At 37.3% G+C, this 25,848-nt stretch overlaps 1 protein-coding gene across 2 annotated transcripts in view; it reads left to right on the top strand.

Moving 5' to 3' along the window:
• Positions 1-25,848, top strand: part of dachs (unconventional myosin-IXb-like dachs) — a 203,676-nt gene that overhangs the window by 123,903 nt on the left and 53,925 nt on the right. For both annotated transcript variants that reach the window (XM_080170110.1, XM_080170111.1), the window contains 2 exons: positions 22,001-22,107; positions 24,973-25,305. In XM_080170110.1, coding sequence (XP_080026236.1) covers positions 22,001-22,107; positions 24,973-25,305 — 440 coding nt within the window. The remainder of the gene's footprint in view (positions 1-22,000; positions 22,108-24,972; positions 25,306-25,848) is intronic.

Genomic DNA, 25,848 nt, shown 5'->3' with positions numbered 1-25,848 from the left:
ACGTTAGTTTATCCATTTACGCGAGTCCTTTTAATGTTCGTTTGTCTGACTTTCTGATATGTTAAGCTTCGGTTTTATGGATATTTTTATCCTTGTTTTTTTTGTGATTTATTGTTGACATAAATTGAACCTATCCTCAGTCCAACCCCCAAATTATTGCCCTTAAATAATTTCAATAAAAATACACCCAAAATAAACTATACAAGGATGACAACTGACTACATCCAAAGCACTGAAATATTATGAAGGAACACAACAAAACGGACATGTTGAGTTAAAGAGCAGATGTCTAGTGCTCATAAAATTATGTAAATATATGGAAAATAGAAAATCACGAAACCTTAATGCATAAAAATGGATATATGTCATTTGTAGCATTACCATTAGACCAATGGACCAAGTGAATATTAATCTGGTTACTAATCAGTACTTAAACAGTAACATAGAAAACAACTTATCTTCCAAATCAATTCGGACAGACGGACAAAAAAGTGAGTAATAGAGGAGCTTCACTACTAAAAAGAGAAAATTTTTACGAAATTACAAAACTTTGTATTTGTATCTACAGAAATTGAATAGGAATTTTTAGTAAATTGTAAACAATATATTATACTGAATTTTACCTTTTTACACACAACTATTTGTATCAAAATGTATTATTTTTAATTCAGATCACTGTATAGTGTATGTAGCCTAAAACCTACTCTCTTTTTTTTGATTTTTTTCTCTCTAAAATATGCCCTGTATATTTATTAGTGTGTTATCTCTTCCACTAAATGTATCTCATTATCAAGTCATTAATTTCGCGAATTATTACATCCGCACATATGCATTTGTTATAAGCAAACATCTGAGAGGCAGGAAAATAGCCTAAAACCATCTTGAGTTATTTTTTAAGTTTCATAAAATAGAGAACTTAATCGGTTTAGTAGTCAAAGATATCGATTTCTCTTGGGAGTTAGGAGGTATCCTACCTAAAAATCAAAATACTTATAAGCCCTACTGGAACTTCAAGTGAAGCATACTGGGATTTATACCCCAACCTCAAAAAATAAAATCAGATTCTGGAGGAATCGAACCCAAACACACCGGGATTTATATCCCTATTCAAAAATCAAAAATCAGATTCCGTAGGAATCGAACTCACACCTCAACTCCTTGTTCATACCACTCTTACTTTCCATACTGTTCATACCGTTCATACCGTTCATACCATTCATACCGTTCATGCCGTTCATACCGTTGATATTATTAATAAAAATCTCTCCAACTTAATTTATTCATTTTTTGTTTCGGCTCCTGGAGGTTTTTTGGCTGGTTTTATCGGGAATATGCGCCGTTGTCTTGGGGTCAGGTGTGAATACACCCCCACCCACAATGGGGAGATATTCACACAAGATTTTTTTTAAATAGATGTTCAAAAGGAAATGTGTCAAGTAGGGTTGCCAAGGATCACGACGGGAATAGTGACTTCCTCGGAAGGCTTTGGTTCCTTAATTGTTCCAAACTTACACTTGGAGAGGTCGCGACCAATGGTAGGAGGATATCTGCGCACAGTAGAATATAACTTGTCATTTTTATATTCCTTATTATTATAAACTATCTGACACTGCACTGGCTTGGCAAGCGCCAAAGTATACCAGAGGCTCAACAACCCTGAGAGGGTTACGCCATCCAACTGGTGCAATGTCGCATGGGATTCATTATGAAAATAAATTAAACATTTGTACTACTATAAAATGAACTAGGTGGAGATGAGTTCAATCCCGTGCAAGGTACTATACCATCCTGTTGCTATGTAAAGAAATCCACAAACCACAAGCAAATCAAGAAACCAATGCAACAGACTACATAGTAACCATTATAAAACTATTTAAAATAAAAATATGTTGTACCTTTATAAGGAAAATAAATCTTATCTTATCTTATCTTATTCACTATAAAGGAGAACCATGTCGACCAAGTTGTTAGCTGTATCCTTTGGTATAAAGACAGGCATCTTACTAAGGATTTTGTCTTTGGAAATATGAAACACCTGCGTTTATCACAGCATGTGGAAGTGAAGTCACACCATATTTATTTCCATATTTAGGGCTAAAAACTCCTCTTTCTGTCAACATAACTAGAATAATTATATTATATAACGCGTAGCAATCAATATATGTAAACAGATCTAAGGTTTTAGATTTTTTATGTTTTAAAAGCAACTTTTACCAGGTCACATGTAAGTTTTAGGCTATTTAACAATGGGTGGTTATTATTAAAATCCCAAAGAACTAAAAAAAGAGAACGATAAATGTATGCACCCCTAATAATGATGACAAAATTACACCTTCTAGTTAAAGTTTAGAAACTATCAATCAAATTTCATTACAAAAGTTAATGTATACACAAAGTTTTTAATTCATCAAAAGCTTTTAAAAGTAATATACAGTACAATGTCCTCGCAATCCCTAATGAAATTAAATACTCATTTTTTTTCTTTAATGGAATTTCTTGACTCAAAACAAACTTTGCATCTGGGGAAAGTGAATTATTATAGAGTAGTTGTGCTTCTAATAATACATATGAATACAAAATTTTCAGAATAAATTACCATTTTTATTTAAATTATAGAAAATAAATATTTAGAGTTTTTTTTACTTTCATAGATATTATAATATTGAGGTTGGATTTTTAAAATAAGGCTTATTATTTAAATTAGCGCAACAATAAAAATAATAATTTTTAAAAATAAAACAATTTAGTCAAATTTTCCAAGCATTGTTAATAAATCACTGAATATGATATTTAGGTATTAGGTAATTTCTAAAATCTATAATATACAGCAGGAATCTTAAGGGATAAGACAATAGACGATGAATAAACCCCCAAGTTATGTTAAAAATTTAGACTGTAAACCTCTAAAAACTTAACCTATTAAATGTGTAAATTTTGAAAGCTGTCCAATGTCCCCTCCCTCATTAAAGAAGATGCTCTAGAAAAACAAAGAATTTTCAGTTTCTAAACCAATATCAATAAATATAAAGTCTCCAAAAATGATTTTTAAAATATGTTAACTGAAATTAAAATTCTCTATGATAAAAACAGGGATACTGGGATATGGCAATGGAATATAAATTAATCCTCACCCATAACTTTCTTGAAATGATTGTAAAGCCCCTACCCCCCTTCCTACTTTTAAAAATCAAGGAGAGAGAAAGATATTTAGGGAAGTCCTATAAGATTAATTTACATCACTTTCTTCCCCGAAATAATAAAAGCTAACAAAGGAATATTTTACATAATTCATTTTTGAAACAATAATGGGGGAATATTAAAATTATTAATATATCATTGGATTGGATTTTGCCTCTCTCAAATTATTGTAATCAAGCGAAAATAAAAAGTTGCGTAAATGCTTTCCCCAAAATATGTAGGAAATTGAATTTACACCCATAGTTCTATCCCTTATTTCCTGGAATAAATCAACTTTGAAATGATATGTTCTGTCAAATATTTTAGAATTTATTTTGAATTATGATTTACTGTATACATTACTAATGACTGCGTTACTATCCTCCAGGGGGTTTTCAGTTTTTGGTATTGTGTTTGTTACTATTCTGAAAGAATAGTAAATGCTTTTACACAAAGTACCAGTTGAGCACCGATAACCCCCCCCCCCCTTCATCCCTTTTCATTTTGAAATAAATAGAGGGAGGGGTATCGAATTTTGTTTCTTTATTACTTTGGGTAAAGTAAGTTTATGTTATATTGGGTTCAAGGTAGCCGAGCAGGGTTAGGTTATTGCAGGTATAGTCCTCTCAGGGCTAGGGCCTCCTGTAAAGGCATAGAAAAAACTATCTCCCTCCCCTTATTTTCAATTTATTTTAAAACTAATTGTAATAATTTGCCTACGGCTGCGGTTATAAATATTAATAATTTGGCCGACACTTGTGATTGAGTCTTTCATAAAAATAACTACGATTTGAAGCTTTTGGTAATGCTTCCCCTGACAATATTAAAAGAGCATGAATGTTATGTATTGTGGTGTGCATTAATTTCCACTAATTTTAATATTAGCTAAACATTATGATTATGAAACCGAATAATATCCGCTTGAAGGGAACACGCTCTGAGACGTTGGAAAATCAAGTATCGTATCGCATTTTTATTTTCTTCATTTTATTACCTGCGGAGAGTTGTCTATAATATGCAGCCACAAAAAAAAACTTTTTAATAATGGAGTGAATGGGGAAAAGTCAGGGATTTAAAGGGATAAGACAATGTAGAATATAGCAACCTATCAAAATTCAATAAAAGTCCCGAAAGTTTTTTGAATCAATGAATAAGAAAACGTTATTATAAAACTTTGGGGACTATATTGATTAACAGCACAATGTTCCCTACATCCTTGGGAAATGCAGTTTTAGATATAGCAATAATATACGGTTTTCTGACGTCCTACATGTGCGGAAGTGAGGGAACATCCCTTGTATAATATGTTGTTAGTGTCTTGTTTTACATTACACATACATGCTAATAGAGTTCTAGCAATGCAGCTAAAATTAGATATTCGCACTACAACGTAGGCATACTTGAGATACGGAAAGTGTCATGTGTGACGTCATGAAATACGTCTATATCCATCTTTTTTTTGAGGGGTTTCCTTTCACACTTCTCGTCGTAAACTACCTTTTTAGGCGTATTTTTATGACGTCACACATGAGACTTTCTCAACTTCCAGGCATACTATGATACATAACCATTTTGTTGATTTATGTTTTTTTTTATGATAAGTATAGAATTACTTTAATAACAGGACACACGTTTGACAGCGGCTTTGATTTCCCTGTGGACTGGGCATATTAAAGATGCTAAAAATATAAAACAATGTAGGTTGCTTAATATTTTTTTGTATTAGGAAATGCCTTGGCCATGTGTCCTTTATTAATTTGGTACAATTGTTGGATAACTTTAAAAAAGAAGATTCTCTAAAAATGGTTCTAAAGTCCCTATGAAGTAAAGTAGTATGACATCACATTTGCTGGCTTACTAGAGATTTAGATTCTTATGTGATTCCAATATGAGATTTACCAAAGAACTAATAATTTTGTACAAGAAAAGAAAAATGCAAAAGTTTGATATCCTGACAAAGGTAGTATTTTCCATTTAGAATTTTTTAGCTACTCTAAATTTTAAAAGACCTTCTGTCCGTTTTAAATGTTATGGGGGAAACGTGATTTTCTCGGCTTTCTTTCATTTTAGATACCTGAAATTTTCCGGGATTCAATATTTCCACAACATTTCATTAAGATTATCATTGGTTGGGTTGCTAGATTGATTACTAGATTTTTACGTAATAAATTTGAAAGGTACAGTGATATATTTTAGTTTAATGTTTTTTTACGACACTGCTCTACACTTCAAAAATTGTACTTCTGTAAAGACTATACTTTGTGTAGAGATTGCAGATTATAGACTGTGTAGACACTATATAGTAGAATCTAGATTACATAGAACTGCAAAATTTCTTTCCCGTCGGATGTACGGACATACTTAAAGAGTAGCTTCTCTTATAAAAAAAATGCTAACTTCTAAAAATATAAAGTTACAACATTCTAAAATTCAAAATGAAACTTAATATGAAGAAACATTTTTAAAGAAGCTCATAAGAATATTCGGGTATAGTCCTTTCCATGACATCGCTCCATATGGGGCGATGATTTTCTATAGCTCCTTCAAGGAGCTATAGCATAGCCTCTTATCATATGGAGCGATGTGATAGCCCCTTTTAAGGAGCGTTCATATCGCCTCTTATGATAAGAGGCTATGCTATAGCTCCTTCATGGCCTCTTAATAGCTCCTTTGAAGGGGCGTTAATATCGCCTCTTATGATAAGAGGCTATACTATAGCCCCATGATGGCTCCTTCATAGCCTCTCCATCGCCCCTCCATAGTCCTTTACCTCCAGTGCCCCTTCATCGCTCCTTCATCGCCCCTACATCGCTCCTTCATCTCTCCTTCTTGAAATTTATATTAAATTGTACTTTGATGGCCCCTACATCGCCCCTACATCGCCCCTACATCGCCCCTACATCGCCCCTACATCGCCCCTACATCGCTCCTTCATCTCTAATTCTTGAATTTTATATTACATTGTACTTTGATGGCCCCTACATCGCTCCTCCATCGCCCCTACATCGCTCATACATCGCCCCTACATCGCTCCTTCATCTCTCCTTCTTGAAATTTATATTACATTGTACTTTGATGGCCCCTACATCGCTCCTCCATCGCCCCTTCATCGCTCCTCCATCGCCCCTACATCGCTCCTTCATCTCTCCTTCTTGAAATTTATATTACATTGTACTTTGATGGCCCCTACATCGCTCCTCCATGGCCCCTTCATCGCTCCTACATCGCCCCTACATCGCTCCTTCATCTCTCCTTCTTGAAATTTATATTACATTGTACTTTGATGGCCCCTACATCGCTCCTCCATCGCTCCTCCATCGCTCCTACATCGCCCCTTCATCGCTCCTTCCACAAATTTATATTACATTGTACTTTGATGGCCCCTACATCTCTCCTCCATCGCTCCTCCATCGCCCCATCGCCCCTTAATAGCCCCTTACCTTAATTTATATAAAAAAGCCCCTACATAGCCTCTCCATTGCCCCTTAATAGCTCCTTACCTTAATTTTTATAACATAGCCCCTACATAGCCTCTCCATCGCCCCTTAATAGCCCCTTATCTTAATTTATATAACAAAGCCCCTACATAGCCTCTCCATCGCCCCTAATAGCCCCTTACCTTTATTTATATAACATAGCCCCTACATAGCCTCTCCATCGCCCCTTAATAGCTCCTTACCTTAATTTATATAACATAGCCCCTACATAGCCTCTCCATCGCCCCTTAATAGCCCCTTACCTTAATTTATATAACATAGCCTCTACATAGCCTCTCCATCGCCCCTTAATAGCCCCTTACCTTAATTTATATAACATAGCCCTACATAGCCTCTCCATCGCCCCTTAATAGCCCCTTACCTTAATTTATATAGCATAGCCCCTACATAGCCTCTCCATCGCCCCTTAATAGCCTCTTACCTTAATTTATATAATCCTTACCTTAATATATATAACATAGCCCCTACATAGCCTCTCCATCGCCCCTAAATAGCCCCTTACCCTAATTTATATAACATAGCCCCTACATAGCCTCTCCATCGCCCCTTAATAGCTCCTTACCTTAATTTATATAACATAGCCCCTACATAGCCTCTCCATCGCCCCTTAATAGCCCCTTACCTTAATTTATATAACATAGCCCTACATAGCCTCTCCATCGCCCCTTAATAGCCCCTTACCTTAATTTATATAGCATAGCCCCTACATAGCCTCTCCATCGCCCCTTAATAGCCTCTTACCTTAATTTATATAATCCTTACCTTAATATATATAACATAGCCCCTACATAGCCTCTCCATCGCCCCTAAATAGCCCCTTACCCTAATTTATATAACATAGCCCCTACATAGCCTCTCCATCGCCCCTTAATAGCCCCTTACCTTAATTTATATAACATAGCCTCTACATAGCCTCTCCATCGCCCCTTAATAGCCCCTTACCTTAATTTATATAACATAGCCCTACATAGCCTCTCCATCGCCCCTTAATAGCCCCTTACCTTAATTTATATAGCATAGCCCCTACATAGCCTCTCCATCGCCCCTTAATAGCCTCTTACCTTAATTTATATAATCCTTACCTTAATATATATAACATAGCCCCTACATAGCCTCTCCATCGCCCCTGAATAGCCCCTTACCCTAATTTATATAACATAGCCCCTACATAGCCTCTCCATCGCCCCTTAATAGCTCCTTACCTTAATTTATATAACATAGCCCCTACATAGCCTCTCCATCGCCCCTTAATAGCCCCTTACCTTAATTTATATAACATAGCCTCTACATAGCCTCTCCATCGCCCCTTAATAGCCCCTTACCTTAATTTATATAACATAGCCCTACATAGCCTCTCCATCGCCCCTTAATAGCCCCTTACCTTAATTTATATAGCATAGCCCCTACATAGCCTCTCCATCGCCCCTTAATAGCCTCTTACCTTAATTTATATAATCCTTACCTTAATATATATAACATAGCCCCTACATAGCCTCTCCATCGCCCCTAAATAGCCCCTTACCCTAATTTATATAACATAGCCCCTACATAGCCTCTCCATCGCCCCTTAATAGCTCCTTACCTTAATTTATATAACATAGCCCCTACATAGCCTCTCCATCGCCCCTTAATAGCCCCTTACCTTAATTTATATAACATAGCCCTACATAGCCTCTCCATCGCCCCTTAATAGCCCCTTACCTTAATTTATATAGCATAGCCCCTACATAGCCTCTCCATCGCCCCTTAATAGCCTCTTACCTTAATTTATATAATCCTTACCTTAATATATATAACATAGCCCCTACATAGCCTCTCCATCGCCCCTAAATAGCCCCTTACCCTAATTTATATAACATAGCCCCTACATAGCCTCTCCATCGCCCCTTAATAGCTCCTTACCTTAATTTATATAACATAGCCCCTACATAGCCTCTCCATCGCCCCTTAATAGCCCCTTACCTTAATTTATATAACATAGCCCTACATAGCCTCTCCATTGCCCCTTAATAGCCCCTTACCTTAATTTATATAGCATAGCCCCTACATAGCCTCTCCATCGCCCCTTAATAGCCTCTTACCTTAATTTATATAATCCTTACCTTAATATATATAACATAGCCCCTACATAGCCTCTCCATCGCCCCTAAATAGCCCCTTACCCTAATTTATATAACATAGCCCCTACATAGCCTCTCCATCGCCCCTTAATAGCCCCTTACCTTAATTTATATAACATAGCCTCTACATAGCCTCTCCATCGCCCCTTAATAGCCCCTTACCTTAATTTATATAACATAGCCCTACATAGCCTCTCCATCGCCCCTTAATAGCCCCTTACCTTAATTTATATAGCATAGCCCCTACATAGCCTCTCCATCGCCCCTTAATAGCCTCTTACCTTAATTTATATAATCCTTACCTTAATATATATAACATAGCCCCTACATAGCCTCTCCATCGCCCCTGAATAGCCCCTTACCCTAATTTATATAACATAGCCCCTACATAGCCTCTCCATCGCCCCTTAATAGCTCCTTACCTTAATTTATATAACATAGCCCCTACATAGCCTCTCCATCGCCCCTTAATAGCCCCTTACCTTAATTTATATAACATAGCCTCTACATAGCCTCTCCATCGCCCCTTAATAGCCCCTTACCTTAATTTATATAACATAGCCCTACATAGCCTCTCCATCGCCCCTTAATAGCCCCTTACCTTAATTTATATAGCATAGCCCCTTCATAGCCTCTCCATCGCCCCTTAATAGCCTCTTACCTTAATTTATATAATCCTTACCTTAATATATATAACATAGCCCCTACATAGCCTCTCCATCGCCCCTAAATAGCCCCTTACCCTAATTTATATAACATAGCCCCTACATAGCCTCTCCATCGCCCCTTAATAGCTCCTTACCTTAATTTATATAACATAGCCCCTACATAGTCTCTCCATCGCCCCTTAATAGCCCCTTACCTTAATTTATATAACATAGCCCCTACATAGCCTCTCCATCGCCCCTTAATAGCCCCTTACCTTAATTTATATAACATAGCCCTACATAGCCTCTCCATCGCCCCTTAATAGCCCCTTACCTTAATTTATATAGCATAGCCCCTACATAGCCTCTCCATCGCCCCTTAATAGCCTCTTACCTTAATTTATATAATCCTTACCTTAATATATATAACATAGCCCCTACATAGCCTCTCCATCGCCCCTAAATAGCCCCTTACCCTAATTTATATAACATAGCCCCTACATAGCCTCTCCATCGCCCCTTAATAGCTCCTTACCTTAATTTATATAACATAGCCCCTACATAGCCTCTCCATCGCCCCTAAATAGCCCCTTACCCTAATTTATATAACATAGCCCCTACATAGCCTCTCCATCGCCCCTTAATAGCTCCTTACCTTAATTTATATAGCATAGCCCCTACATAGCCTCTCCATCGCCCCTTAATAGCCTCTTACCTTAATTTATATAATCCTTACCTTAATATATATAACATAGCCCCTACATAGCCTCTCCATCGCCCCTAAATAGCCCCTTACCCTAATTTATATAACATAGCCCCTACATAGCCTCTCCATCGCCCCTTAATAGCCCCTTACCTTAATTTATATAACATAGCCTCTACATAGCCTCTCCATCGCCCCTTAATAGCCCCTTACCTTAATTTATATAACATAGCCCTACATAGCCTCTCCATCGCCCCTTAATAGCCCCTTACCTTAATTTATATAGCATAGCCCCTACATAGCCTCTCCATCGCCCCTTAATAGCCTCTTACCTTAATTTATATAATCCTTACCTTAATATATATAACATAGCCCCTACATAGCCTCTCCATCGCCCCTGAATAGCCCCTTACCCTAATTTATATAACATAGCCCCTACATAGCCTCTCCATCGCCCCTTAATAGCTCCTTACCTTAATTTATATAACATAGCCCCTACATAGCCTCTCCATCGCCCCTTAATAGCCCCTTACCTTAATTTATATAACATAGCCTCTACATAGCCTCTCCATCGCCCCTTAATAGCCCCTTACCTTAATTTATATAACATAGCCCTACATAGCCTCTCCATCGCCCCTTAATAGCCCCTTACCTTAATTTATATAGCATAGCCCCTACATAGCCTCTCCATCGCCCCTTAATAGCCTCTTACCTTAATTTATATAATCCTTACCTTAATATATATAACATAGCCCCTACATAGCCTCTCCATCGCCCCTTAATAGCCTCTTACCTTAATTTATATAATCCTTACCTTAATATATATAACATAGCCCCTACATAGCCTCTCCATCGCCCCTAAATAGCCCCTTACCCTAATTTATATAACATAGCCCCTACATAGCCTCTCCATCGCCCCTTAATAGCCTCTTACCTTAATTTATATAACATAGGCCCTACAAAGCATCTCCATCGCCCCTTAATAGCCCCTTACCTTAATTATATAACATAGCCCCTACATAGCCTCTCCATCGCCCCTTAATAGCCTCTTACCTTAATTTATATAACATAGCCCCTTCATAGCCTCTTCATCGCCCCTTACCTTAATTTATATAACATAGGCCCTTTATGGCTCCTGTACAGCCTCTGTAATTGTATTGCCCCTTCATTATAGAAGGTAGGGCATTAAGGTAAGGAAGGAATGTGACCCTCTACAGTTTTAAATTTAAGTTTTAAAAGGATGACAAGGATGACAACATTTATAAAAGCAAAGCTCTGAAACGGTAGAAAAAAGTTTAAAGGAAGCCTGCAAGAAATACCACGCTTTAACTGCTGAAAGACTGCCACAAGTAGACCAAATACCCCAAATTTGAAGCCTTCAGCTTCTATAACAAAAAAGTTCTAGGCATTTTAAAATGACATTTTATGTACAATGGAAATTTTGAAAGAATTGCAATGCTCATGTTGAAAACTTTAAAATTAAACTACGTGGCCTAGAAACAAAATTATAAGCTTATTTTTTTTGTCATAAATTTAGGTTTCCAGTAACTAATTATATTTTTACAATAAAAATACCCATTTTTATAGTCAAAATCATTAAAAAAAAATAAGTTTTACTTGCGTTGTACCGAATGTACTGTAGCCAATCAGAAGGCTGAATCAGCTTAACAACCAATCACAGCTAAGCTTGTATTAGTTTACCCCTTTGTTTCCGCTATGATTTTCGTTTAAAAATGCAATTTAAATCGATTTTTTTTCATAGATTTTGACTATGAAATGTGGTGTTTTTATTGTAAAAATGTAATCAGTTACAGGCAATCTAAGTTTCTGACAAAGTTAAGGTTATAATTTTATGTCTAGGCAACGTAATTTAATATTGTTTTTTCTTTTATGAGCATTGGAAATCTTTCAAAAATTCCATTGTACATAAAATGCTATTTTGAAATGCCTAGAACTTTTTTGTTATTGAAGCTGAAGGCTTATAATTTGGGGTATTGGGTCTTCTTGTGGCAGTCTTTTAGCAGTTAAAGCGTGGTATTTCTTGCAGGCTTCCTTTAAACTTTTTTCTACCGTTTCAGAGCTTTGCTTTTATAAATGTTGTCATCCTTGTCATCCTTTTAAAACTTAAATTTAAAACTGTAGAGGGTCACATTCCTTCCTTACCTTAATGCCCTACCTTCTATAATGAAGGGGCAATACAATTACAGAGGCTGTACAGGAGCCATAAAGGGCCTATGTTATATAAATTAAGGTAAGGGGCGATGAAGAGGCTATGAAGGGGCTATGTTATATAAATTAAGGTAAGAGGCTATTAAGGGGCGATGGAGAGGCTATGTAGGGGCTATGTTATATAATTAAGGTAAGGGGCTATTAAGGGGCGATGGAGATGCTTTGTAGGGCCTATGTTATATAAATTAAGGTAAGAGGCTATTAAGGGGCGATGGAGAGGCTATGTAGGGGCTATGTTATATAAATTAGGGTAAGGGGCTATTTAGGGGCGATGGAGAGGCTATGTAGGGGCTATGTTATATATATTAAGGTAAGGATTATATAAATTAAGGTAAGAGGCTATTAAGGGGCGATGGAGAGGCTATGTAGGGGCTATGCTATATAAATTAAGGTAAGGGGCTATTAAGGGGCGATGGAGAGGCTATGTAGGGCTATGTTATATAAATTAAGGTAAGGGGCTATTAAGGGGCGATGGAGAGGCTATGTAGAGGCTATGTTATATAAATTAAGGTAAGGGGCTATTAAGGGGCGATGGAGAGGCTATGTAGGGGCTATGTTATATAAATTAAGGTAAGGAGCTATTAAGGGGCGATGGAGAGGCTATGTAGGGGCTATGTTATATAAATTAGGGTAAGGGGCTATTCAGGGGCGATGGAGAGGCTATGTAGGGGCTATGTTATATATATTAAGGTAAGGATTATATAAATTAAGGTAAGAGGCTATTAAGGGGCGATGGAGAGGCTATGTAGGGGCTATGCTATATAAATTTAGGTAAGGGGCTATTAAGGGGCGATGGAGAGGCTATGTAGGGCTATGTTATATAAATTAAGGTAAGGGGCTATTAAGGGGCGATGGAGAGGCTATGTAGAGGCTATGTTATATAAATTAAGGTAAGGGGCTATTAAGGGGCGATGGAGAGGCTATGCAGGGGCTATGTTATATAAATTAGGGTAAGGGGCTATTTAGGGGCGATGGAGAGGCTATGTAGGGGCTATGTTATATAAATTAGGGTAAGGGGCTATTTAGGGGCGATGGAGAGGCTATGTAGGGGCTATGTTATATATATTAAGGTAAGGATTATATAAATTAAGGTAAGAGGCTATTAAGGGGCGATGGAGAGGCTATGTAGGGGCTATGCTATATAAATTAAGGTAAGGGGCTATTAAGGGGCGATGGAGAGGCTATGTAGGGCTATGTTATATAAATTAAGGTAAGGGGCTATTAAGGGGCGATGGAGAGGCTATGTAGAGGCTATGTTATATAAATTAAGGTAAGGGGCTATTAAGGGGCGATGGAGAGGCTATGTAGGGGCTATGTTATATAAATTAAGGTAAGGAGCTATTAAGGGGCGATGGAGAGGCTATGTAGGGGCTATGTTATATAAATTAGGGTAAGGGGCTATTCAGGGGCGATGGAGAGGCTATGTAGGGGCTATGTTATATATATTAAGGTAAGGATTATATAAATTAAGGTAAGAGGCTATTAAGGGGCGATGGAGAGGCTATGTAGGGGCTATGCTATATAAATTTAGGTAAGGGGCTATTAAGGGGCGATGGAGAGGCTATGTAGGGCTATGTTATATAAATTAAGGTAAGGGGCTATTAAGGGGCGATGGAGAGGCTATGTAGAGGCTATGTTATATAAATTAAGGTAAGGGGCTATTAAGGGGCGATGGAGAGGCTATGTAGGGGCTATGTTATATAAATTAGGGTAAGGGGCTATTTAGGGGCGATGGAGAGGCTATGTAGGGGCTATGTTTTATATATTAAGGTAAGGATTATATAAATTGAGGTAAGAGGCTATTAAGGGGCGATGGAGAGGCTATGTAGGGGCTATGCTATATAAATTAAGGTAAGGGGCTATTAAGGGGCGATGGAGAGGCTATGTAGGGCTATGTTATATAAATTAAGGTAAGGGGCTATTAAGGGGCGATGGAGAGGCTATGTAGGGGCTATGTTATATAAATTAAGGTAAGGAGCTATTAAGGGGCGATGGAGAGGCTATGTAGGGGCTATGTTATATAAATTAGGGTAAGGGGCTATTTAGGGGCGATGGAGAGGCTATGTAGGGGCTATGTTATATATATTAAGGTAAGGATTATATAAATTAAGGTAAGAGGCTATTAAGGGGCGATGGAGAGGCTATGTAGGGGCTATGCTATATAAATTAAGGTAAGGGGCTATTAAGGGGCGATGGAGAGGCTATGTAGGGCTATGTTATATAAATTAAGGTAAGGGGCTATTAAGGGGCGATGGAGAGGCTATGTAGAGGCTATGTTATATAAATTAAGGTAAGGGGCTATTAAGGGGCGATGGAGAGGCTATGTAGGGGCTATGTTATATAAATTAAGGTAAGGAGCTATTAAGGGGCGATGGAGAGGCTATGTAGGGGCTATGTTATATAAATTAGGGTAAGGGGCTATTCAGGGGCGATGGAGAGGCTATGTAGGGGCTATGTTATATATATTAAGGTAAGGATTATATAAATTAAGGTAAGAGGCTATTAAGGGGCGATGGAGAGGCTATGTAGGGGCTATGCTATATAAATTAAGGTAAGGGGCTATTAAGGGGCGATGGAGAGGCTATGTAGGGCTATGTTATATAAATTAAGGTAAGGGGCTATTAAGGGGCGATGGAGAGGCTATGTAGAGGCTATGTTATATAAATTAAGGTAAGGGGCTATTAAGGGGCGATGGAGAGGCTATGTAGGGGCTATGTTATATAAATTAGGGTAAGGGGCTATTTAGGGGCGATGGAGAGGCTATGTAGGGGCTATGTTATATATATTAAGGTAAGGATTATATAAATTAAGGTAAGAGGCTATTAAGGGGCGATGGAGAGGCTATGTAGGGGCTATGCTATATAAATTAAGGTAAGGGGCTATTAAGGGGCGATGGAGAGGCTATGTAGGGCTATGTTATATAAATTAAGGTAAGGGGCTATTAAGGGGCGATGGAGAGGCTATGTAGGGGCTATGTTATATAAATTAAGGTAAGGAGCTATTAAGGGGCGATGGAGAGGCTATGTAGGGGCTATGTTATATAAATTAGGGTAAGGGGCTATTTAGGGGCGATGGAGAGGCTATGTAGGGGCTATGTTATATATATTAAGGTAAGGATTATATAAATTAAGGTAAGAGGCTATTAAGGGGCGATGGAGAGGCTATGTAGGGGCTATGCTATATAAATTAAGGTAAGGGGCTATTAAGGGGCGATGGAGAGGCTATGTAGGGCTATGTTATATAAATTAAGGTAAGGGGCTATTAAGGGGCGATGGAGAGGCTATGTAGAGGCTATGTTATATAAATTAAGGTAAGGGGCTATTAAGGGGCGATGGAGAGGCTATGTAGGGGCTATGTTATATAAATTAAGGTAAGGAGCTATTAAGGGGCGATGGAGAGGCTATGTAGGGGCTATGTTATATAAATTAGGGTAAGGGGCTATTCAGGGGCGATGGAGAGGCTATGTAGGGGCTATGTTATATATATTAAGGTAAGGATTATATAAATTAAGGTAAGAGGCTATTAAGGGGCGATGGAGAGGCTATGTAGGGGCTATGCTATATAAATTAAGGTAAGGGGCTATTAAGGGGCGATGGAGAGGCTATGTAGGGCTATGTTATATAAATTAAGGTAAGGGGCTATTAAGGGGCGATGGAGAGGCTATGTAGAGGCTATGTTATATAAATTAAGGTAAGGGGCTATTAAGGGGCGATGGAGAGGCTATGTAGGGGCTATGTTATATAAATTAGGGTAAGGGGCTATTTAGGGGCGATGGAGAGGCTATGTAGGGGCTATGTTATATATATTAAGGTAAGGATTATATAAATTAAGGTAAGAGGCTATTAAGGGGCGATGGAGAGGCTATGTAGGGGCTATGCTATATAAATTAAGGTAAGGGGCTATTAAGGGGCGATGGAGAGGCTATGTAGGGGCTATGTTATATAAATTAAGGTAAGGAGCTATTAAGGGGCGATGGAGAGGCTATGTAGGGGCTATGTTATATAAATTAGGGTAAGGGGCTATTCAGGGGCGATGGAGAGGCTATGTAGGGGCTATGTTATATATATTAAGGTAAGGATTATATAAATTAAGGTAAGAGGCTATTAAGGGGCGATGGAGAGGCTATGTAGGGGCTATGCTATATAAATTAAGGTAAGGGGCTATTAAGGGGCGATGGAGAGGCTATGTAGGGCTATGTTATATAAATTAAGGTAAGGGGCTATTAAGGGGCGATGGAGAGGCTATGTAGGGCTATGTTATATAAATTAAGGTAAGGGGCTATTAAGGGGCGATGGAGAGGCTATGTAGAGGCTATGTTATATAAATTAAGGTAAGGGGCTATTAAGGGGCGATGGAGAGGCTATGTAGGGGCTATGTTATATAAATTAAGGTAAGGAGCTATTAAGGGGCGATGGAGAGGCTATGTAGGGGCTATGTTATATAAATTAGGGTAAGGGGCTATTCAGGGGCGATGGAGAGGCTATGTAGGGGCTATGTTATATATATTAAGGTAAGGATTATATAAATTAAGGTAAGAGGCTATTAAGGGGCGATGGAGAGGCTATGTAGGGGCTATGCTATATAAATTAAGGTAAGGGGCTATTAAGGGGCGATGGAGAGGCTATGTAGGGCTATGTTATATAAATTAAGGTAAGGGGCTATTAAGGGGCGATGGAGAGGCTATGTAGAGGCTATGTTATATAAATTAAGGTAAGGGGCTATTAAGGGGCGATGGAGAGGCTATGTAGGGGCTATGTTATATAAATTAGGGTAAGGGGCTATTTAGGGGCGATGGAGAGGCTATGTAGGGGCTATGTTATATATATTAAGGTAAGGATTATATAAATTAAGGTAAGAGGCTATTAAGGGGCGATGGAGAGGCTATGTAGGGGCTATGCTATATAAATTAAGGTAAGGGGCTATTAAGGGGCGATGGAGAGGCTATGTAGGGGCTATGTTATATAAATTAAGGTAAGGAGCTATTAAGGGGCGATGGAGAGGCTATGTAGGGGCTATGTTATATAAATTAGGGTAAGGGGCTATTCAGGGGCGATGGAGAGGCTATGTAGGGGCTATGTTATATATATTAAGGTAAGGATTATATAAATTAAGGTAAGAGGCTATTAAGGGGCGATGGAGAGGCTATGTAGGGGCTATGCTATATAAATTAAGGTAAGGGGCTATTAAGGGGCGATGGAGAGGCTATGTAGGGCTATGTTATATAAATTAAGGTAAGGGGCTATTAAGGGGCGATGGAGAGGCTATGTAGAGGCTATGTTATATAAATTAAGGTAAGGGGCTATTAAGGGGCGATGGAGAGGCTATGTAGGGGCTATGTTATATAAATTAGGGTAAGGGGCTATTTAGGGGCGATGGAGAGGCTATGTAGGGGCTATGTTATATATATTAAGGTAAGGATTATATAAATTAAGGTAAGAGGCTATTAAGGGGCGATGGAGAGGCTATGTAGGGGCTATGCTATATAAATTAAGGTAAGGGGCTATTAAGGGGCGATGGAGAGGCTATGTAGGGGCTATGTTATATAAATTAAGGTAAGGAGCTATTAAGGGGCGATGGAGAGGCTATGTAGGGGCTATTTTATATAAATTAAGGTAAGGGGCGATGGAGAGGCTATGTAGGGGCTATGTTATATAAATTAAGGTAATGGGCTTTTAAGGGGCGATGGAGAGGCTATGTAGGAGCTATGTTATATAAATTAAGGTAAGGGACTATTAAGGGGCAATGGAGAGGCTATGTAGGAGCTTTGTTATATAAATAAAGGTAAGGGGCTATTAGGGGCGATGGAGAGGCTATGTAGGGGCTTTGTTATATAAATTAAGATAAGGGGCTATTAAGGGGCGATGGAGAGGCTATGTATGGGCTATGTTATAAAAATTAAGGTAAGGAGCTATTAAGGGGCAATGGAGAGGCTATGTAGGGGCTTTTTTATATAAATTAAGGTAAGGGGCTATTAAGGGGCGATGGGGCGATGGAGGAGCGATGGAGGAGAGATGTAGGGGCCATCAAAGTACAATGTAATATAAATTTGTGGAAGGAGCGATGAAGGGGCGATGTAGGAGCGATGGAGGAGCGATGGAGGAGCGATGTAGCAGCGATGTAGGGGCCATCAAGTTGCAATGTTATATAAATTTGGAGAAGGAGCGATGAAGGGGCGATGGAGGAGCGATGTAGGAGCGATGTAGGGGCCATCAAGTTGCAATGTAATATAAATTTGGAGAAGGAGCGATGAAGGGGCGATGTAGGAGCGATGAAGGAGCGATGTAGGAGCGATGTAGGGGCCATCACAGTACAATGTAATATAAATTTGAAGAAGGAGCGATGAAGGGGCGATGTAGGAGCGATGGAGGGGCGATGTAGGGGCCATCAAAGTACAATGTAATATAAATTTGAAGAAGGAGCGATGAAGGGGTGATGTAGGAGCGATGGAGGGGCGATGTAGGGGCCATCAAAGTACAATGTAATATAAATTTGGAGAAGGAGCGATGGAGGAGCGATGAAGGGGCGATGTAGGAGCGATGTAGGGGCCATCAAGGGACTAAGATATATATAATAGTGAAGGGGCCATGAAGAGGCGATATTTAATTAAATAGCCCCTTGGGATAAGAGGACATATCATCTCCTCTTTAGAAGGGGCGATAAAGGAGCGATAAAGGATCATTTAATCGCCTCTTAGGGCAAGGGGCTATCAAATCGCTCCTTTCAAGGAGTCATAACATCGCCTCTTGTTATAAGGGGCTATTAAATCGCTCCTTTCAAGGAGCCAATACATCGCCCCTTGTCATAAGAGGCGATCAATTAAAATCATCGCCCCATATGGAGCGATGTCATGGAAAGGACTATACCCGAATATTCTATTAGGATACAAAGAATTGTTTATCTAATTAGCGGATACGCCCCTTGAGGGATGGGAAGACGACCTTTGCTCATTTTCAATTTTAGTTTTTATTAAGTTTAAAATTTTTTGGAGGGGGATGGTCTTTTTTTCCTGGGGCATTTTCTGTTGGAAAGGTGGTATAATCCCCAAAAATAATTATAAACCCTCCTAGGACTATCAGCTACATTGCAAAGGAGATCCATATTGGTTCAATGGTCAGTGAGATCCATCGGGAGAGACAGACCTTTTTTAAAACTTTTTGCCTGTCTTTTTCTCCTTTCTTCTTCTTATAGGCAAAGCTTCCTTATAACATATCGGTACGTCTGTCTGTTCAACCATGAATCAACTGAGAAAAGAAGATTTACTCAGATGCTTTTTTTCAGATAGACCATCCAATGTACTCTGTCCGTCTGACTACCCAAAAAAGAAAAAATATCGTTGGCTTCAGTGTGATTTTATTTCACATTTTTATTTTTGAAGATCCTATTTAATAATGATCAACTACTTGTCAAATATATTAGAAAACACATAGGCATATTATAAAACTAACTATTTGACATCGATTTCTACCTAAAAATCTTATAGCCTTAATTGTGTAGTTCTAGAAAATAATTATGATAAAGATATTTTTGTATTGCCCCATGGTCAAAATAACTTGTTTCTCTGGATATTATAAACCTCCCCTCAAAACAGCTAATAAAGTTTAACCCAATGAACAACTAATATTATTGTGACAGTGTTTTAATTAAAGATGTCATATTAGTAAAAAAAAGTTTATAGCGTTTTTCACAGATTTGTCTTCAAATGTCATATACAGTGATTTATTATCAATACCAGCTAAAAAGAAATTATCTAAAAGCAGCCTTTGATGCACATAATTGTCCTTATATTAGCTAAAAACTTGATTTTAACAGTTAGTGAAAAACATATAAATCTATTATGAGATGATAGGCCAAAAAATTGTTTTATAATTCTCTAATAGAGCTTTTTATTATAGAGACTCAATAACAAAGCTTCTCTAAAAGATTTATATTAAATCAAATATATCGGTAGACAGACATAAGAATATTATACCTTTTACGTGTTCAAAAAAAATTAGGGTGGAATACCCCCAACCCTCCATAAAAATATGTGGCGTACCCCCCCACCCCCCGACAGAGAACAACTATTTTAGGTTAGGTTAGGATATAGGCTAGGGAGTCGAGCGCTGCGGCTAGGCAGGCAAGGGGGCCGCCGAGCACTGCGGCTTGGCAGGCAAGGAGGCCGAGCGCTGCGGCTAGGGAGCCATTCGCTGCGCTACTCAAATTTTCAAAATTGAAAAAAAATTTTAAGAGGATATTACCAAGTATGTTTTTCCCTCTAGTACTTATACCTCAATTACCTAACCTAACCGAACCCTATAATTATAAACATATTTGCTTTTACCAATGTTAATAACAAACTATATTAAAAAGCTGAAAAAGTGTATCTGTATTAAATGGAGCTTTTAGGAGACCTAGATTCTCTTTAATCCTTAAAATGAAGTTACAGGATGTCTGCCTGTTAGTTTGTCTGTACCGAAGGATCTCGCTAATCGCTTAACCCATGTGGTTCTCCTTTACAAGGTAGCTTCTCAGAGGGCCTGGGAGAGTTTATAATTATTTTGGGGGAGGGTACCACCACCCTTCCAAGAGAAATCACCCCTAGAAAAAAATTACTTACCCTCCCCCAAATTTTTTTTTTGATTTTTCTTTTTAAATCTAAAATAAAAGATTGGGTTATCCAATTCAAATCCCCCTTTTCTAGTGCCCATAGAAGCCTCTAGGAGTGTAGTTAAGTGTAATTGTCCACCTGTCCTTTAATAAAAGTTGAATTTAGTTACAAAATTACATTGCAATATGACGCGCGTAAATTCTACGTTTTGAATGAACAGACAGCAAAGTTTCTAATTATAATGTTGGGGAAAATTTAAACAATTTATCATAAAAATCATTTTGGAGTTTGTTTCATAACGTCTTTATAAAACAAGGTCAATTATGTCCATAAGTGGCGCAGCTACTAGCTTAGTTATTGAATATAACAGACGTATGTATATACTAGATGTATACAGTTGATGTGTTACTGAACAGGGATCTAAAGTGATAAGACAATGGCCGATAAATAGATGTACATCAATCAATGATGATACACAAAATTATCCATTCTGTAGATTTTAATTAGTGATTAAAACGTTTAAACACTCAACTTAATGAACTTACCAATCAAAATTTATAAGTCCAAAAAGTTGTTAAGCCAACAAATAAGAAAAAGTTATTGTTAAACTTTGGGGACTAGTGTAATAAACAGCAAATTGTCCCCTCTCTCTAATACTACAGAAAACGTGCAATGTCAATAAAATGATTTGTTCAAATTAACCTGTTTAAGGATTCATTCAAAGTAGAACCATAAAACAATTGAATAGTTACGTCATGGAGAGAGGGGCAATTGGACTCTAAAATGTATTGGGCCTTAGAGCAATTTGTTAGATTTGTTAGTTTTAGAAACTTTGAGGCCCTTTTCTTGATTGGGTTGTAAAAAAAACCCTTAAGTATAAAAACCTATTTATTCTACAGATGGGGTAATTATGATCCTCGTAATTGGGGGGTTAATAAAAATTTATCATTTTTTGTCTTATCCCTTATGATCCCTGGTGATTAATAGCATTGCTAAGCTTAATTAAGTTTAAGATTTTAACAGTTTTTTTTTAATTTCAGATAATTTCTCCACCCTGCGAAGTACAAAATCAGATATGACGGGAATATTACAACACAACTACTCAAATATTCAAGCTGGACACTCCTTTCACTCTAATTTATCACAGGTAAACAAATTTTAGATTATACCTACAGTCTTTTTAATTTTTTTTCTTCAAGTTTGCTATCTTGTGGTAGTTAGGTACCTTTTAGTTTTAAGTCGTTTAAATTTCTAATTCAAATCTTAAATTTGGACACTCCTTTTACTCTTTTACCATAAAATTTTGTTAGTACAGTCTTTTTTTTATTTTCTATTTATGCTTTCCTTACAAATATTAATATTTTATAACGCTATTCTGATAATGTATGCTGACAGGGTCATCCCCTCCTCTCAAATATTGCATATGCGGGAAGGGGGGTGGGTGAGAGGGTTCTCCTCCCCATTTCAGCACTAAGACAATGTAGTAGATGTTAATTTTATTTTTTTGGCAAGTTTTTAATCGCCAATTTAACTGATATGATCTTAAATGGTTATGCTATAGATTCCGCAAATTGTCATATTAACGCTAAAACCAGTATAGCATTAACTTTTTGGAGAGATTAATGATAAAAGCTTAATAATGATAAAAGAACATTTTTAAAATTTGATTTTGAATACTAGATTTAGTTTTAATGACAAAAATACTTGATATTTCTTTGTTTCTATCAAACTATAGAATTCACTTACCCTCTATATAGTAATAACTATCTTTCAATGTCTATTCTTGTAAGAAACGTCTCGTGTGTTTCTAACCCTACAGGTCTATAGGATAACCTCAAACCTAAAAAACCTAACCATAAAACTTACCATAAGGAGGGAATTTTTTATGTTTTGAGGGGGGTGAACGAATGTATTTTCAAAAAATATTAGGGGGAAAACTGATAGGTTTTAAAGTTTTACAACCACCCTTGGACGTCTACTGTTCGTTTATTGTCAGTTAAAATATTACAACAATTCATTTTAATTATTGAAAAAAAGTGTATTGTTGCCTTTTTGTATAACTTTTTTAACTTGATTTGTGACTATTTTGTATAGTCTAATCTTAATGAAAAATTAACGCTGAATTTAACACTATACGGAAACATAGATAAGTACTCTATAAAAATAATAATATAAGAAACTCGTAAATGGGCCTCTCTTTTACAAGCAGATCAAATGTTTTTAGTTTTTTCCTTAAGGAACCTAGCGGACATTTTCCCCCAATTATTTTTAAAAGTTGATAATACCCGATTTAGGCTCAAAAGTCCCTAAAGTTGCAAAACCAACGTGTAAGAAAACATTTATTACAAACTTTGGGGACTAGTGTAATAAACAGCCCATTGTCTCTGATATTATAGGCTAACTCTCTTCTAAAAAGATGGCTTTTAAAAAGTATTTTATAATTTCATTTTTCCCAATTAAGTCTTGATCCATGTAACACAAAGAGGGAAAATTTTAATTAGCAACCATAGCCAAACTTTTTAGTTTTTAGATCAAAAGATATGCTTTTTTTTAAAGGTTGTTTTTTCATTAACTTATATGAAAATTCTTGCGCCTCTTAAGAAATCTACTTTAGACCAATATTTAGCTTAGTATACGAGATATTTTGAAACAAAAAAAACCATCATACCACTATAAATTATATTAGCTTTTCGATAAAATTGATAAAAATAAAGTACATTTAATTACTTTTATGTGTAATTATACTAGTGTTAAAAGGGTCAAAAATACCATTACTATAAATAATATTTCGATAAAAATCCTCGAAACAACGAGTAATTTAACACTAGCCCCTACCCCCTCCCATATCTAAAAAGGATATAAGCATTAAATTTTTGTTTGTGGTTCACTTTAGCTTGATGGAAATAACAGATATTTTCAAGGATGACGGTGTCTATCTAAAAAATCTAAGAGTTCCCTCATTTTTGCAAAGGTTGTATTCTTTTTAACCCGAGCATTTCGCACTTACTTCGGCTTGAAGAGATTGGTTTGAACCTCAGACCATATCGGAGTGTTATAACTAGGGTTGGGCCGGATACTTTTTTGGCCGGATACCGGATACCGGATATCCGGCTGATTTCAAATGCAGGATATCCGGTAACCGGCCGGATATCCGGTCAACGCCGGATATCCGGCAAATATCCGGTTATCCGGCCAAATTACCGGATATCCGGCCGGATAACCGGCCAAATTACCATATATTAAAGTAGTAAAAAAAAATTTCTTCAGAAATCTTATTTAAATTTACATAAACTTAAACTTATTCAGAAAAAATGTTCTTCTAGCTTCAATAATAAGAAAATTTTAGCCATTTAAGATTTTAAAAAGCAGAGATTTTTGGTGTAAAGTATAAAAAATTATAGAGCCGGATATCCGGCCGGATAGTTTCAATATCCGGTATCCGGCCGGATATTGAAAATGGCCGGATATCCGGCCCAACCCTAGTTATAACTTAAAACATAGAAAGATATTCTTCCTAAAAATTAATTTAATTTAAATTAACAATAGGGGGAAATGCCTTAGCCCAAAAAAGGTGCAACCACGCACTGCTAGGACTTCAAGAAAAAGATCGTAAGATTAAAAAGCATTGTTATTATCGGGAAAATTAAGGGCGTGCCGAAAAGGGAGGAGGGTGTTAAAAACAGTGTCTTAAAATAGTTTTCTAATTGTATGAGCACTATTGATGCTATTTATGGAAAGACAAATTGAAAGTGTCAAGTGAATTTTCTGCAGTCTTGATTTCATAATTTTGGACAAAAATGTAAATGATTCTCTTTAACTAGGATATGTCTGTACATTCACCTAAGGATCTTTAATTTATTTTCATTGAAAACTCCTTGTTTATGGACCATTTTTTGAATCATAGAAACATACTAATTTTCTTAATATATTATAGTTTTAGTTTACATACTGCAATACTCTGTATCTATGTATTTCTGTCTGTAAACTTTATTTAATATTAAATATATTTTAGGCTAGTGGACCCTCCTTCCCCACGATGCTCGCATCCCAGCCACCTCCTCCTCCCTCATCACAGCCCCCACTACCCCTATCTCTACCTCCAGCCCCTTCCCAATACCCTTCCCCACCGCCACCTCCCCTTAATCAACAACAAACCAACAGCCTCCCCCCCACCCAGTATCCCTTTAACTCTGCCTCACTTCCCAGTTTGACCCCAATGGAGCTGCAGCAGAACAACGTTGGACAAGCTGTCGGCAGCCAAACGGGCGGCGGCCGACCGCCAGAAAGGCCGCGGACGCCGCCAGAGGTTAGGCAGAAACGGCGGGATAGATCAGTCTTAGATGAGGTAACTATCCACGGGAAAACTAGTAAAATGGGAGTTTGATGATTTTTTATCCATTTTCTTATATTTTATTCATGTATTACTTCTATCAATTAACAGGCCCTTTAAGAATTTAAGGGACAGAGACAAACTGTATGGGGGGGGGGGGGGGTTGGAGTTGAAACAAATAATTATTGACTTAAACGAAAAATAAGAAAGCGTCGTAACGTCAATTTTAATTTTTATACATGCATGCATAGCTTGACAATCTACATGACTACCAATCCTTTGATTGCACAATCTTTGTCTGAATGCTTTACCATTCGTCATTCATCATAGTGTGTATAGTTTTACATTCCCATTTATAATTATTGTAAAGCATCTGACATAGCAGCAGAGAAGTATTGAACTTGAAACTTTTTGTTGATGATATCTGAACTAATGGTAATTGTCTTGACCCCAAAACTTGCCAATTTTTTGGATGCGTAGTATCTCTATAAATGTTTCTTTTTACCTACTCTTTTTATATAGTTTCATGATGAGGTGCAGTGTTAGATTATATTTTTC

This window comes from Acartia tonsa, chromosome 8 (assembly GCF_053477335.1).
Source record: "Acartia tonsa isolate MP-2025a chromosome 8, ASM5347733v1, whole genome shotgun sequence".
Lineage (NCBI taxonomy): Eukaryota > Metazoa > Arthropoda > Copepoda > Calanoida > Acartiidae > Acartia > Acartia tonsa.
This window is presented reverse-complemented; position numbering and strand designations above follow the sequence as displayed.